Source organism: Neomonachus schauinslandi, chromosome 4, assembly GCF_002201575.2.
Source record: "Neomonachus schauinslandi chromosome 4, ASM220157v2, whole genome shotgun sequence".
NCBI classification, from domain to species: Eukaryota; Metazoa; Chordata; class Mammalia; order Carnivora; family Phocidae; genus Neomonachus; species Neomonachus schauinslandi.
Genome location: NC_058406.1, coordinates 156,979,772 through 156,995,897, shown reverse-complemented (window position 1 = coordinate 156,995,897; position 16,126 = coordinate 156,979,772). Strand labels below are relative to the sequence as shown.

At 38.7% G+C, this 16,126-nt stretch overlaps 1 protein-coding gene across 3 annotated transcripts in view; it reads right to left on the bottom strand.

The window, feature by feature from the left end:
* The window catches only part of OXR1 (oxidation resistance 1), a 355,094-nt gene that overhangs the window by 73,766 nt on the left and 265,202 nt on the right, over positions 1-16,126 (bottom strand). The window contains exon 1 of one of the 3 annotated variants that reach the window (XM_021688748.2): positions 5,195-5,471. The exons of the other annotated variants lie outside the window; for them this stretch is intronic. Within the exon in view, the coding sequence (XP_021544423.1) occupies positions 5,195-5,393 (199 nt within the window). The 5' untranslated portion in view covers positions 5,394-5,471. Of the gene's footprint in view, positions 1-5,194; positions 5,472-16,126 lie in introns of those variants that run through there. 3 annotated transcript variants of the gene reach the window in all.

Below are 16,126 nucleotides of genomic sequence, written 5' to 3'. Positions count from 1 at the left end.
TCTCAGGGTCCTGGGATCGAGCCCCGCATCGGGCTCCCTGCTCCGTGGGAAGCCTGCTTCTCCCTCTCCCACTCCCCCTGCTTGTTGTGTTCCCTCTCTCGCTGTGTCTTTCTCTGTCAAATGAATAAATAAAATCTTTAAAAAAAAAAAAATAAAGACTAATCTGTATGTACTCCAATAGGCCTAATTCTCTGAAACACAATTTTTTTTGAGAGAGCGAGCATGCTCATGCGAAGTGGGGAGGGGCAGAAGAAGAGAGTGAGAATCTTGAGCAGACTCTGTGCTGAGTGTGGAGCCTGACATGGGGCTCCATATCATGACCTTGAGATCATGACCTGAGCTGAAATCAAGTGGAACACTTAACCGACTGAGCCACCCATGTGCCCCTGAAACACAGTATTTTAGGGGCGCCTGGGTGGCTCAGTCGGTTAAGCATCTGCCTTCGGCTCAGGTCATGATTCCAGGGTCCTGGGATCAAGCCCCGCATCAGGCACCCTGCTCGGTGGGGAGTCTGCATCTCCCTCTGCCTCTTCCGCTCTCCCCTAAGCTTGTGCTCTCTCTCTCGCTCACTCTCTCAAATAGATAAAATCTTAAAAAAAAAAAAAAAGAAACACAGTATTTTAAAGACCAAATACACTGATCATTCCTAAACTTAATTCAAAAATATTAATACTAAGCATTTAATAAATGAAATTATATTTACTCCTAATCTTACCATGGATAAAAGACCCATTAAGGAAAGTAGTGATTCTCAATGTGTGGTCCTCAGACCAGCAGCACCAGTATTACTTGGTAAATTGTTAGAAATGCAAATTATGGGGCCCAACCCAGAAGTACTAAATCAGAAGTTCTTGGGAAGGAGCCCATCATTTCTGTTTTAACTAGATTTTCAGGTGATTCTGACACACATTAAGGTCTGAGAATCATTGCTTTATTGTAGCATCAAATATTCAGAGACAGTTTTGTCCGAAAACACAGATAATACAAAACACTTCAGTTCAGTGGTCCTGTGAGATGAGCAGCAATTCTAAAATAGGGAAATCTAACTCATGTTTAAGAAGGAAACAATATGATGAGCTCAAACTTACCATCAGTTACCATGAGAGCAGCCTGAGCTTGTTTATCAAGGTGAGGTTCTTTTCCCTCATCCACCCCGCTACCCACCTTAAGAAATGAGACTAAAACTGTAGGACACCTAGGGTCACTCTCCTCCACTGACCAACACTGTGAGTTTTGGGGTTTTTTTAATAGTTACTGCAACAATTGGTCCTCCAAATCTTTAGAGCCACTTGGTCTTTCATGGGTTCAAAATAAATTATCTAACTCTTACAGATAATCAGCATCTGCAATTTCTAATGTAAAATATAACTTTTCTAACATCTTCATTGAATTTTGCTTTTTCAGCTCATTTTATTTATTTATTTATTTTTAAAGATTTTATTTATTTATTTGAGACAGAGAGAATGAGATACAGAGAGCATGAGAGGGAGGAGGGTCAGAGGGAGAAGCAGACTCCCTGCCGAGCAGGGAGCCCGATGCGGGACTCAATCCCAGGACTCCAGGATCATGACCTGAGCCGAAGGCAGTCGCTTAACCAACTGAGCCACCCAGGCGCCCCTTTCAGCTCATTTTAATACCTAACTCTAAGCTTCAATGACAACCCATCCTACCCTTTACCTCATTAACTTGTTTTAATTTAACATCATATATGATAGAGCTCTGCATTCTTCTCACATTTTTTTTTTTCCTGTCTGACAGGGCCATCACTCTTAAAAAATATGAAGATAACACTCAAATGGATTCTACATCCCTTATTTCTTTGTCTGGCTCAGTTTCTTCATCAGAAAAATGAGATAACAGTATCTATCTTATAGAGTTGTTATTAGGATTAACTATTTGGTAGTGCCTGCCCAATGTTCCTGGCAACTATTACTTTTGTTGCTGTTTCCTCCTGGAAGCTAGTGTTTTAATCACTAAAACTAAATGAAAATAAATTTTAAATAGAACTGAGATGCGTTTAAAGTATACTGTCACCAAGTGGGAAAACAGAGTTGACATAGCAGGGTAGTTTATGATAATAACTAATCACAATAAGTTGAGACTTACACTTGATAAATCTGCTTATTTATTACTATATGATCCTATATGATACTATAAAAGTAAAGTGAATACTTTTAATGGCTAGGTGAAATAAGTCAGAGAAAGACATACATTGTATGATTTCACTCATGTGGAATTTAAGAAACAAAACAGATGAGCACAGGGGAAAGAAGGGAAAAATAAAATAAGAGCAAATCAGGGAGGTAGACAAACCATAAGAGACTCTTAACTATAGGAAACAAACTAAGGGTTGCTGGAGGGGAGGGGGGCTGGGGAATGGGGTAACTGGATGATGGGCATTAAGGAGGGCACTTGATGTAATGAGCACTGGGTGTTATATGCAACTGATGAATCATTAAACTCTACTTCAAACTGATAATACACTATATGTTAATTGATTTTAAATTAAAAATAAATAAATAAATAAAGGCTGCATAGTATAGACTTATGGTCATGCTCCTAAACAAGAGCTGTAAGGTCCAAAAATTTTTCTTGAATCAAGTCACAATTTACTCTTTAGGCAGAAACAAGAATTGAATTATAAGATGTTTTCTTTGCAATTGTTATTAACTAAAGCAATGGTGTAATAAGCTCCTTAATGTGTCTAACTCCCAATTATGGTTTTCTTGGGGGGAACTATATAAAGTTGGAGTCAGAAAACAAAAGCAGCCACCTAGGAGAGGAGTAAAGGCATTAGTAACACTAACAGTACAATAAGTGGTTTGTTTATAAAAAATCAAAACCATTTGACCAAAATTTTATTTAATTCATTCTTAATATGTCAACAGCAAAGCTATTTTATCAACATCATTACTGAACCCAAAATGGGGCAAGATCACTACAACAAACGGGGTCCTGGAGTGCAGCCAATTTACAAGCAAGCGTGGATGTGTCTGTACGAGAAATACTGCAATAGCACACAGGACATTTTAAAGAATTGAAGGAAGGGTGAGAGACGATAGGAAACTTAAGCAGCTGTTATAAAAATCTGAAATAAAGGTAGTCACAAGCAGAAAGGGCAAAAGAAATCTTTCAAACAGACTGACAGATACTCATTCTGAAACACATAAATACAAAAAAAAAAAGAATGAAAAATCCTATAGCCAAATCCACTGGGTAGGCAGCTGCAAAAAAGGTTCTCATTTTAAGCAAAGGCTAACTAGAAATAAAGCACCATCTACTTTTCACTTGTATATACACATGTTGCCTCTCAAAGGAGTCGATCTAGAAGCTATACTTATTTTAAAAATGGTGATCAAATTATTGCTGGAGCACTTATTTCCTTGACTGCCTTTAGAACTCTGTAAGCATAACTTCATAGACCCACAATATTTTTACACCCAAATGGTATTTTCTAGCTTTACCACCCACCATTTCCACTTGTGTTCTAAATGAAAAAGAGCTCTAAAATTGAGAACTTTTGGGATTACCTAATCAGCCTCATTTACAAACAAGAAAATATAGGCCCAAAGAGATTAAGTAAATGTACAAATTCTTTCAGCAAGTTAATGACAGGACGTACCTGCCCACCTGACTGTGGTCATAACTGGGACATCACAAGGCCTAACTTGTGTCAGAGATCTGGGGGCACCATAAATATTAAACATGAGTTGATAAGGCAGCTTCATCAGAAGAGGACTTTTAAAACTGCAACTCTGAAGGAGAGTGTCAGATACAGCAGCCTGCTCAATAAATGTTTCTGAATGAATGAATCCGATGTATATGTTTGAGCTCATTAAAATACTGATTATATTCCTTCCTGGTTAAGTTACACCACGTATTTCTGAATTCTCCATCTATCTAGAGGCTGGTCACCTATCATGTTTTCAATTAGGCAACTAAAGACTCATTTTTAGAAATCCTTTATTCAAACACTTTAAAGGTTTAGTCCTCATCCTTGGTCCCACCTTTAGAATTCTGCATCTGGTTAACACTTCAAAGCAGAAATATAGTAATCCCCCCTTTTTCATTTTTTAATTCCATAAACAGGAATTCTAAAGACATATGTAGTGAGGAAAAATTATTTAAAGGGGCCATGCTAAAATTAAGATTTAAATATTCAAGTTTCTTCAAAGTTTAAATTACACACCTACACACACAGGTCAATAGATGTCTCCACTGTTTCAATGCTTTAAAATGAATGGCAGAATGTGGGGTTATGGATAGATTTTACACTCTGTGAGCTTTTCTCTATATTCTAAACTCTTTAATGCTCAAAGTTGACTCTCATAACACCAAAATGCACATTAGAACAACTAACAAAAATAAAATATAAATGACTAGGAGAGGTCTGCCACTTATTAACTTAGAGGAGGCCAATGACGGGGAGAAGTTATCGTATGCAACACCTCTTCAGCGAACGCTTTTTTAAATGCCGTAAGATAACAGTATCGTGCCTTTATGACTGATTTTTAGGATGGGAAAAAAAAAAAAAAAAACTAACACAAGAGTGGGTATAGTGATCACTGAGGAAAAAGAAAGTCTCTAAGTTCTGCCACCTCAAGATCACACGCAGCCTTTCAAAGTACATGGCCCAAAAATCAACCGAGGTTCCAGTGTAAATTAAGCATTTTCTTTTCCAAAGTAATATTAAGTGCTGAAGTGAATCCTAACAGTTGACAAATACCAAATAAAAACAGTGACCCAAACCAAAACACCAAACCCGGCACGGCGTTCTTAATTACCTCAAAGACGAAAGACACCGACATCATAATTGGTTCAACATTCACCTCCCAATGGGAAGGAAGAAAGAATGGATCAGACCGTCCAAATACTTGGCGGGGTAAAGAAAGTCGAGTCTAGGTGAAGAAAGCAGGAAGAGCAGAGCAGGAAAAGCTACCACGCAGACTGCAGAAAGTCTTCCGTCCCCAGAGCAGAGCGAGTCCTTCCCTCCTCACCGCCTCCCTGCCTCCCGCTCAGGCACACCTGCCAACGTCCGGCCTCGCGACCCCCGCCCACCCAGTTCACGTCCGGCGCCAGCCAGGGCCGCGCACTCCCACCCCGAGCCCTGACCGCCGCCGCACCTCCCCCCACCCCCCGCCCCAGCCCTCCGCCCGGGTCGGCCGCGCGGGAGGCGAAGGAAGGCTGGGCTCACCAGGTCCCTCCGGGCTGGACGGCGTCGGGGGCCGGTGGGGCGGGGACCCGCACCCGGGGTCCCCCTGGGCGGGCTCCCTCAGGTAATCCTCGAAGCGCACCTGCCGGGCTTCGCCGCCACCCCCGAAGCCCCACAGGCGGTTGGCAGTGCCCCGCAGAAGGCGCCCGCTCTTCCCGGTGAATGTGGTCAGGTAGTCCATGCTGCCGCGGGGCAGGGGCCCGGGAGGCCGACGGCTTCCACGGCGGCGGCAGCCTTTGGGTGCGCGCCCGCCCACCCCTGCGACCCGACCCGGGGGCGGTGGCTCCGCGCGCCTCACAGGAGGCGGGGAGGGGAGGGGGCTTCCCTAGCTTGGCCCGAGGGCGGACCATCAGGAAACTATGCATCGGGGGGAGCAGAAGCTTGCAAAAGTTTTTGAAAAGTTATTCTTGTTGCTTCCAGACGCCAAGTCAGGCAAAACTTAGCTTGTGAAGTAGGTGCTTTCTCCCTGGAACAGATGCAGGGACGAAAAGCTGGCGGTTTTTAAGCAAGCCGGAACCGTCCTATCTGCTCCTCCACCCCCCCCCAGTCCGGCTCCAATGGAGCAGGCCTGCCCCGCCCCGCCCCGCCCCGCCCCGTCCGGACCCGACCGGACTTTCAGGACTGCTGGGGAAAGCGGGGGAGGCTGAGCTTTGGGGCCCTAGGGCTGAGCCAGGGATAAAAGTGGCCCAGGGGACTCTCTGCTGGAGTTAGGTAGAGTTTGGGGGCCTAGGAGGGCAGTGTTAAAAAAGTTTGTGTGTGTGTGCGTGTGTGTGTGTGTCGGGGAGGGGCACAATTTACTTCAAACTTTTGCAGCTTGTAATTTTGGGGGGCTGTGTGGGGGTAGGGAGGAAGGAGGGAAGGTTATTTTAAAGCAAAACTTAGTAGTTAGAACCAACTTAGATAAAATGCTTCTTACGAAGCATTATGAGACCATACTCGAAGAATAAAGCATTAATAGTCACATTTTAAGTTCGTTGTGGCATTATGAACTGTTAAGAGTGACAATTCCATGAATTTGGTCCTATAAAGCAAGGTAATTAAGGGCTTTAGTGTGCAACCTTATTCTTTAGGCAGAGAAGAATCAATGACTTTTGACAGACATTTACTAAGATCTGGTTATTCTCTTCCTTTCACATCTGTTTATATCACTTTTAGTTTTCCGCACGCGTTAAATAAATAAACCGTCTTTCTTGGAATTACCAGTTTATTAATGTATGTGAAGAAAAGGTTTGAATTACTTAAGAGTTGAAGATTTAGTCAAACCAAATAATGGAGTCCAGAAAATCCTTCAGAAACTTAAGCTTTTTGCCAAACCATAAAGATTACCCCACTTCCCTTTTTCTAACTGATCTTTTTCCCACCATCACCTTTCAGCTTAAATTCGTACTAGAAAAACTTCACCATTTTAACAATACCGTCACCTTTATACCTGGTTAAAAATACAGAATGTTTGGGCTGTACCCCCAGAGTGTAACTCAGTGTTTGTGAGAAAGGACCCAGGAATCTACATAACCAGCAATCATCCATGTGTTCAGATATTCTGGACCTCCTACCGGACCCATCTGGTAGAATGGTAGGTGGCTCCTCGTTTTCCTGAGATTTCTTTTTGATAAGGAAGCATTACTACCCTTAGCACCACTTCTAAAATCTCAGAGGCTCAGTAAGCTTAAAAATCAAGTTGGAATGACTTGTCTAGTCCTGATTAAATTGAAATTTTTTTTCTAAAATGTTTTAAATTTACATCTTGAAATTTATCTGTTTGTGATAATCATATCCAAAATAGTGTCTGAGTTTTATACGCTTGATTAAATCTGCACTTTTACATCCAACCTTAGCAGGAAACTGTACTCTATCAGTTCAAATACAGGTTTATAGGCAGTTAGCCCATCAGTTTTTTTTCTCCTTCTGTTTCATAGAAAGCTAGAGCTGCTGGAGAACAATGTATAACCTTGATGATTAAGTGATTTACAAATTTTGATTTAAACTCAAGTAAGCCCTTAATGTCTCCAAAATCCTTCTATTCATATAATCAATCAGCTTTCTTTTTTATTCTTCACATTTGTTGTCTGAACCATCACTATTCTCCTGAAGTTACTAAATTCATCACTCCAATATGTTACTTTGCCTTCTGCATGAAAAGTCAGGCCATCAAATATGAACACTCTCACTTTTCTTCCCTTTTTCTCTTCAGTCTACAAAAGCTCATCTCCTTTACTTTGCCTCAGAAGTAACTTCTGTCCATGCCATTCCCTCTCCAAATTAACTTTTTAAAAAATTTATTTATGAGAGAGAGAGAGAGCGTGTGAGCTCACAAACGGGAGTGGGGGGGAATCTGAGGGGGACAGGGTCGGGGGGAAGGGGAGGGGCAGAGGAACAAGCAGATTCCCCGCTCCTGCTGAGCTGGGGCTCTATCCCAGAACCCTGAGATCATGACACTGACCCTAGCTGAAGGCAGACGCTTAACCAACTGAGCCACCCAGGCACCCCTCCAAATTAACTCTTGATCTCAGTCTGGCTTATATTGTCTTTGACTTGTCAATGTTATTAACTTCTCTCTTGTATTATTTTCTCTGTCTTTACTCCAGATCCTTCCCCTTTTCCTACCTATATCATTCACATAAATCCTTTCCATCCTTAAAAAAAAAAAAAAGTTTCCTTATACCATGCCTGCCTCCTCCAGCAACCTTTGCCTCATTTTAAAATATGTTTATTGGGGCCCCTGGGTGGCTAAGTCAGTTGAGCCTCTGCCTTTGGCTAGGGTCATGATCCCAGGACCCCAGGATGGAGCCCTGCATTGGGCTCCCTGCTCGGTGGGGAGCCTGCTTCTCCCTCTCCCCACCCCCCTGCTTGTGCCCTCTCTCACTCTCAAAGAAATAAATAAAAGCCTTAAAAAAATAAAATACATTTATTGACATATGATTTACAAACCATATAATGCACCTGTTAAAGGTATACAATTCAATGGATATTGTATATTTACAGTTATTAAACTGTCACCAAAAATCTAATTTTTCAACATTTCTATCACCCCCAAAGGAAACCTCTTACCTATTTGCAGTCACTCCCCATGCCCACCCCCAGGAGTTGGTGACCACTAATCTACCATGTGTCTTTATGGATTTGCCTTTTATAGATATTTCATACATATGGAATTCTATAATATCTGGTGTTTGGTATCTGACTTCTTTCACTTAGCATAATGTTTCTGAGGCTTATTCATGGTATAGCATTTATTAGTATTTTATTCCTTTCTATTGAAAATAATATGACACTGTATGGATATATCACATTTTATTTATCCATCATTATCCATGCTGGGCATTTGGATTGTTCTCATTTTTGGCTATTATGAAGAATGTTGCTATGAACATCTGTGTATAAATTTTTAATGGACACATGTTTTCATTTCCCTATATGTATAATAGTGTAAGCTTAAGGTATATAATGTGATGATTTGATACAATGCAAAATGATTACCACAATAAGGTTAGTTAACATCTCCATCAATGCACACATTACTTTTTTTGTGTGGTGAGAACATTTCAGATTTACTCTCTTAGTAATATTCAAGCAAATAATGGTGACTGTAGTAAACAGTCACCATGCTAGACACTGGAGCCTCAGAACTTATCATAAAATCAGAAGTTTGTACCATCTCACCATTAATTCCAACCACCATCCCCTGGCAACCACTATTCTAATCTCTGTTTCTATAAGTTCACCTTTTTTAGATTCCACATGTGAGTGAGATCATACAGTATTTGCCTTTCTTTGACTTTTGTTTCACTTAGCATAGTGCCCTCAATGTTCATCCATGTTGTTGCAAATGACAGGATTTCCTTCTTTTTTAATGGCTGAGTAGTATTCCCGTGTGTGTGTGTATGTGTGTGTGTGTGTGTGTGTATCACATTCTTCTTTATCCATTCATCCACTGATGGATATTCAGGTTGTTTCCATGTCTTGGCTATTGTGCATAATGTTGCAGTGAACATGGAAGTGTAAATATCTCTTCAAGATAGTGATTTCATTTCCTTCAGATATATACCCAGAAGTGAAACTGCTAGATCATATGGTAGTTCTAGATTTATTTTCTTGAGGACCCTCCATACTGTTTTCCATAGTAGCTATACTAATTTATATTCCTACCGATAGTGCAGGGGGCTCCCTTTTGTCCACATCCTTACCAACACTTGCTATCTCTTCTTGTTCTGATGGATAGTTATTTTAACGGGTGTGAGCTGATTTCTCATTGTGCTTTTGATTTGCATTTTTCTGATGATTAGTGATATTGAACATTTTTTCATGTACCTGTTGGCCATTTGTATGTCTTCTTTAGAAGAGTGTCTGTTGAGGTCTTCCACCCATTTTTTTCATTGGATTGTTTGTGTTTTTGCTATTGAATTTTCAGTTCCTTATATATTTTGGATATTAACCCCTTATCAGGTAAATGGTTTGCAAAGGTTTTCTCCCATTCTTTAGGTTGGGTTTTCATTTTATTGATGGTTTCCTTAGCTGTACAGAAGCTTTTTAGTTTGATATAGTCCTACTGGTTTATTTTTGCTTTTGTTGCTTGCCCTTTTGGTATCATATCCAAAAATCATTGCTAAGACCAATGTCAAGGAGCTTTTGTCCATGTGTTTTCTTCTGGGAGTTTTATAGTTTCAGGTTTCACATTTGCATCTTTAATCCATTTCGTGTTAATTTTTGTGTATGATGTAAGTTAGAAATCCAATTTCATTATTTTGTATGTGAATATCCAGTTTCCCCAAGACTATTAAAGAGACTGTCCTTTTCCCAGTGAGTATTCTTGACTCCCTTGTCAAATATTAGTTGACATTATATGGATGGTTTATTTCTGGGCTCTTGATTCTGTCCCTCTGGTGTATGTGTCTGTTTTTATGGCAGCACTATACTCTTCTGATTACTACAGCTTTGTAATACAATTTATTTTTTTTTTAATTTTTATTTATTTATTTATTTGACAGAGAGAGAGACAGCGAGAGAGGGAACACAAGGAGCGGGAGTGGGGGAGGGAGAAGCAGGCTTCCCGCCGAGCAGAGAGCCCAATGCGGGGCTCAATCCCAGGACCCCGGGTGACCTGAGCTGAAGGCAGTCATGTAACCAACTGAGTCACCCAGGCACCCCTGTAATATAATTTAAAATCAGGAAGTATGATGTGTCCAATTTTCTCCTTCTTTCTCAGGATTGGCTATTTGGGGTCTTTTGCAATTCCATATTAATTTTAGGATTGTTTTATTTCTGTAAAAAATGGCACTGGACTTTTGATAGGGATTGCACTAAATATGTAGAACACTTTAGGTAGTAAGGATATTTTAGCAATAGTGTTCTAATACATGAGCACAGAATACCTTTCCATTTATTTGTTTAATTTCTTTCCTAAACATCTTACAGTTTTCAGAGTAGAGACCTTTCACCTCCTTGGTTAAATTTATTGCAAAGTATTTTGCTGTTTTTGACGCTATTATAAATGGTTTGCTTTATTTCTTTTTTGGATAGTTCATGGTTAGTCTATATGAATGCAACTGATTTTCTATGTTGATTTGTATCCTGCAAATGAAATTCATTTATTAGTTCTAACAGTATTTTCATGGAGTCTTTAGGATTTTCTCTATATAAGATCATGTTCTGCAAATAGAGACAATTGTTATTTCTTCCTTTCATATTTGGTTGCCTTTTATTTCTTTGTCTTGCCTAATTGGTCTGGCTAGAACTTCTAGTACTATGTCGAGTATGAGTGGTGAGAGTGGGCACCCTTGTTTTCTTCCTGATCTTAGAGGAAAAACTTTCAAACTTTCACCATTGAGTGTGATGTTGATGGGCTTGTCATATATATGGCCTTTATTATGTTGAGGTACATTCCTTCCATACCCAATTTATTGAGAGCTTTTGCCATGGTGGGATACTGAATTTTGTCAATTGTTTTTCTGCATCTATTGAGATGATTGTATGATTTTTATTTTTCATTCTATATAATGTGGCATATATATAACATTTATTGATTTGCATATATTGAACCATTCTTGTATCTCAGGGCTAAATCCCACTTGATCATGGTATATGATCTTTCTAATATGCTGTCGAATTTGGTTTGCTAGTATTTTGTTAAAAATGTTTGCATCTATCTTCATCAGAGATATTGTTCTGTAGTTTTCTTGTGGACTCCTTATCTGGCTTTGGTATTCGCGTAATGCTGGCCTCCTAAAATGAGTGTGGGAGTGTTCCCTCCTCTTCCAATTTTTGGAAAAGTTTAAGAAGAACTGGTGCTGATTCTTCTTTAAATGTTTGGCAGAATTCTCCACTGAAACCATCTGGTCCTGGGCTTCTCTTTTTTCAGATGTTTTTGATTACTGATTTAGTCTCCTTACCCACGTTTGGTCTGTTCAGATTTTCTGTTTCTTGATCATTCAATTTGAGTAGGTTGTATATTTCTAAGAATTTAGCCATTTCTCCCAGGTAACCCAATTCTAGGCATACTGGTCTCTCATGAACTTTTATATTTGTGTTTTATCAACTGTAATGTCTCCTCTTTTAGTTCTAAATTTATTTATAGCTGTTCACTCTTTTTTTTTCTTAGTCCAGCTAAAGGTTTGTCACTTTTGTTTGTCTTTTTAAAAAAAACAACATTGAGTTTCATTGATCTTTTCTATTGTTTTTCTGGTCTCTATTTCATTTTTCTGCTCTTATCTTTTGTTAGTTCCTTCTTTCTAACTTTTGAACTAAGTTTGTTCAAAGTTCTTTTTCTAGTTCCTTGAGGTGTAAAGTTAGGTTGTTTGAGATCTTTTTCTTAAATTTTTCTACAAAATTCCCTCTTAGTACTGATTTTGCTGTTTCTAATAGTTTGGGTATGTTGTGTTTTCATTTTCATTTGTTTCATGATACTTTTTTATTTCTCCTTTGGCTCATTGGTTGTTCAAAAGTGTGTTGTTCAATTTACAAATATTTATGAACTATGAATTTTTTCCAGTTTTCTTACTGTTAATGATTTCTAGTTTCATACCATTGTGGTTGGGAAAGATATTTTGTATGATTTCAACCCTTTTAAATTTGCTGAGACTTGTTTGTGACCTAACATATGCTCTGTTCTGCAGAATGTTCAATGTGCACTTGAGAAGAATGTGTATTCTGCTGCTATTGGATGGAATGCTGTGTATATGTCTGTTAGGTCCATTTGGTCTAAAGTGTAGTTTAAAACCATTGTTTCCTAATTGATTTTCTGCTTGGCTGATCCATCCATTGTTGAATGTGGGATATTAAAATCCCTTATTATTACTGTATTTTACCTATTTCTCCCTTCACATCTGTTAGTGTTTTTAAATATATATTTAGATGCTCCAATATGGGTGTATCTATTTTTAATGATTATTATATTTTCTTAATGAATTGACACCTTTGTCATTTTATAACAACCTTCTTTGTCTCTCATTATGGTTTTTGACTTAAATTCTATTTTGTCTACTTTAAGTATAGCTACTCTTGCTCTCTTTTGCTTTCCATTTGCACAGAATATCCTTTTCCATCTCTTCACTTTTAGTCTGTGTGGTCCCTGAAACTGATGTGAGTCTCTGTGGGAAGCATATAGTTGGATCTTGTTTTTTTTTTTTTTAATCCATTCAGCCACTCTATGCCTTTTGATTAGAGAATTTAATACATTTACATTTATATTAACAGGTAAAGACTTTCAGTAAGGGTTTACTGATGCTATATTATTGTTTTCTGACTGTTATTTAGTTCCTTTGCTCCTTTTGTCCTCTTTTGTGGTCTTCCTTTGTAAATTGATGGATTTCCATAGTGGTATGCTTTTATTTCCTTCTTTTTATCTTATGAGTATCTACTATAGGTTTTTGCTTTGTGGTTACCATGAGTCTCACATAAAACATACAGATTATTTTAAGCTGATAACTTAACTTCAATAGCATGTAAAGACTCTTGGGGCACCTGATGGCTCAGTTGGTTAAGTGTCTGCCTTCGGCTCAGGTCATGATCTCAAGGTCCTGGGATCAAGCCCCATGTCGGGGCTCCCTATTTAGTGGGGAGCCTGCTTTGCCCTCTCCCTCTGCTGCTCCCCCTGCTTCTGTGCGCTCTCTCTCTGTCAAATAAATAAAATCTTTAAAAAAAAAAAGACTCTACACTTTTACCCCTCCTCCATTTGTTTTTGATTTTTCAATTTACCTCTGTATTGTGTATCCATTAACAAATTATTATAGCCATACTTATTTGTAATACTTTTGTCCTTTAACCTTTTTACTGGGGATAAGTGATTAACACACCACCATGTTACAGTCTTAGAGTATTCTGAATTTCACTTTATACTTATCTTTACCACTGTGTTTTATATTTCATATTTTTCTATGTTACCAATTAACATCCTTTCATTTCAGCTTGAAGAACTCCTTTTAGCATTTTTTTAGGGCAGATATAGTGGTGATGAACTCCCTCAGATTTTATTTGCTTGGGAAAGTCTTTAACTTGCCTTCATTTCTCAAGGACAAGTTTGTCAATTCATGGAAATCATGTAATATCTAACTGGCAACTATTTTATGGGATAGAAATGTCAGCACTCAAATTTCTGATTGGATAAGCAGAATCACTGATAGAATGGATAAAGTGGACTGCCACTAAGCCAAGAGGTTTTAGATGTTAAGAAACAAAGGAATGAATCTATTTTTCACTTAGTATATCTGCATCTGTTAGTAAACCTAAAGCCTAACTTGATAGATAACCAAACTGGTTACCCTTGATGTTAACGCTTTCTGTATTCAAAGTCTTACTGCTTCTTTCTCCATTAAAAGGGTTACACTGGCATTCAAACTTATCTTATGAGACTGTCACCTGTGTCAAAATTACCACAAAGAGGAAGAGTATAGGTCATTGTTTGGATACAACCGTGATCAAAACATTGAACAGTATATAGTAAAGATTCAATCTGACAGAATGAGAAAGAACTTAATATTGATTAAAAACAAATTCCCCTCTAGTAGATGCCAATCCTGGATATAATCATTACAAACCCTATGAAAAACCAAGTAACTTTTGCTCAATTTGAAAACTGTCTAAAAAGTGTTAACTACTACACTTGTCAGAAACAACAAACATGTAGATAATCAAATCAAGCAAGGAACTAGGAATAGCATCATTGAGAATTGTAAGTGAAACTTAAGTCACGATAACTCACATCAACTTGCCTTATAGCTATTTGAGGACCTTTTTTATATCCTACCAAAGATTAGAATTATGTAGGGGCACCTGGGTGGCTTAGTCGTTGAGCGTCTGCCTTCGGCTCAGGTCGTGATCCCAGGGTCCTGAGATCAAGCCCCGCATCGGGCTCCCTGCTCGGCAGGAAGCCTGCTTCTCCCTCTCCCACTCCCCCTGCTTGTGTTCCCTCTCTCGCTGTCTCTCTCTCTGTCAAATAAATAAATAAAATCTTTTTTAAAAAAAAGATTAGAATTATGTAATTACAGCTCAAAATACTCCATACCTGGAATGCGGCAGCTTCGGACTCTGGATCAGTTTCACTTAGCTCATTGAACAAGTGCCAAGAGATATTACCATTTATATCCAAAGTTGTGAAAACTTAACAAGGCTTTAAAAGTCTTTAGGATCAATAGTCAATCAAATTCTCCATAGAGAAGTGTTATGGTATGAAGGCAAATATTTGCAATCCCTTTCCACTGCAGATTTCTTTTTCTGTCTGTACTCTGTGTGGGGTTGCAGTACAGTATTTATTTCTACAGATGGGACTACATGCATAGCCATGAAGTAGTCTACTCTTAGTCTCTATCTTTTTGGATTCTTCCTCTCCAGCCTTGTTCCACTTTTCTCTTAGTTCTATAATTGGTCTTTATATGTTGTTGCAACTTCTTATTTGTGTTTATTGAATAGAATTCTGATGTTTCACGTTCTTAACCTAAAAAAGCTGATAAGTGAAATGTTTGGATGTGTGGTATATTAAATGCTTTATTTTAATATATTAATTTTAGTATTAATATTAAATATTTTAAAGTTATATTTAGTTATGGTTTTAGAGTGATTTTAGGTTAGAATGTATTAGAAATAATTTTCCTCTCTTTGTATTTTTTTAATGTATTTAAAAAACATAAAGGCAAAGATGAAAAGAAAGAGCAAAATAATTTGGGAGAAACCTAACCCTGTTGTTAGTTATTACTTTTACTCCAAGATGCCAATTTCTAGCTTCAACTTAGAGCTGCTAATTAGGTTTTTTTTTTTTTTTTTTTTTCCTGTTGGTGGGGGGGACCTGAACCCTGGGCTCTATCAATGCAAGAAAAAAACAAAGCATGCCATTAAAAAGAGAACCTGACTACAAGTTCATCCATCTCTCTTAAAGAAAGTGCTCAGCAGCAATGACAAGTTCTTATCAATATTCCACTTATTTCAAGCCATGGTACATGAACAACTGATAAGTACTGAGCATAATATTTGAAAGGAAGAGAACCTACTCCTCTTCCCAAAGTGTACAGAGATTCCCTGACTCCCCACGTCCCCATCGCAAATAGCATTTGGGACAGAAGCTAACAATGCTAGGTGACTCAGCCAAAATTCAGGCAGCATATAGGAAGAGAAACCCAAACTTGGATGGTCAATCTTTAAATGATCAGCACTAACTGGATAGGTTTAATTTTCAAAAGAATCATGCACTGGTTATTTTCTCCCATTGCAGATCTCTTAAATCTCAATTTTCTCAGAAAGCAGCAGAGATAGCAATATAACCATATTCTGTGTTGTCCTAACAGGGAGGAGGGAAAGTTTGACCACATCCAGCCACCTCTCAAGAGAGAAGCAGGCCACACCCATGCATCCCACTCCCCTGTCCCTATCCAGGGACTCCTCTGGGTGCTGAGCTAGCTCTATTCAACCAACAGCATCAGCAGCAGTGGC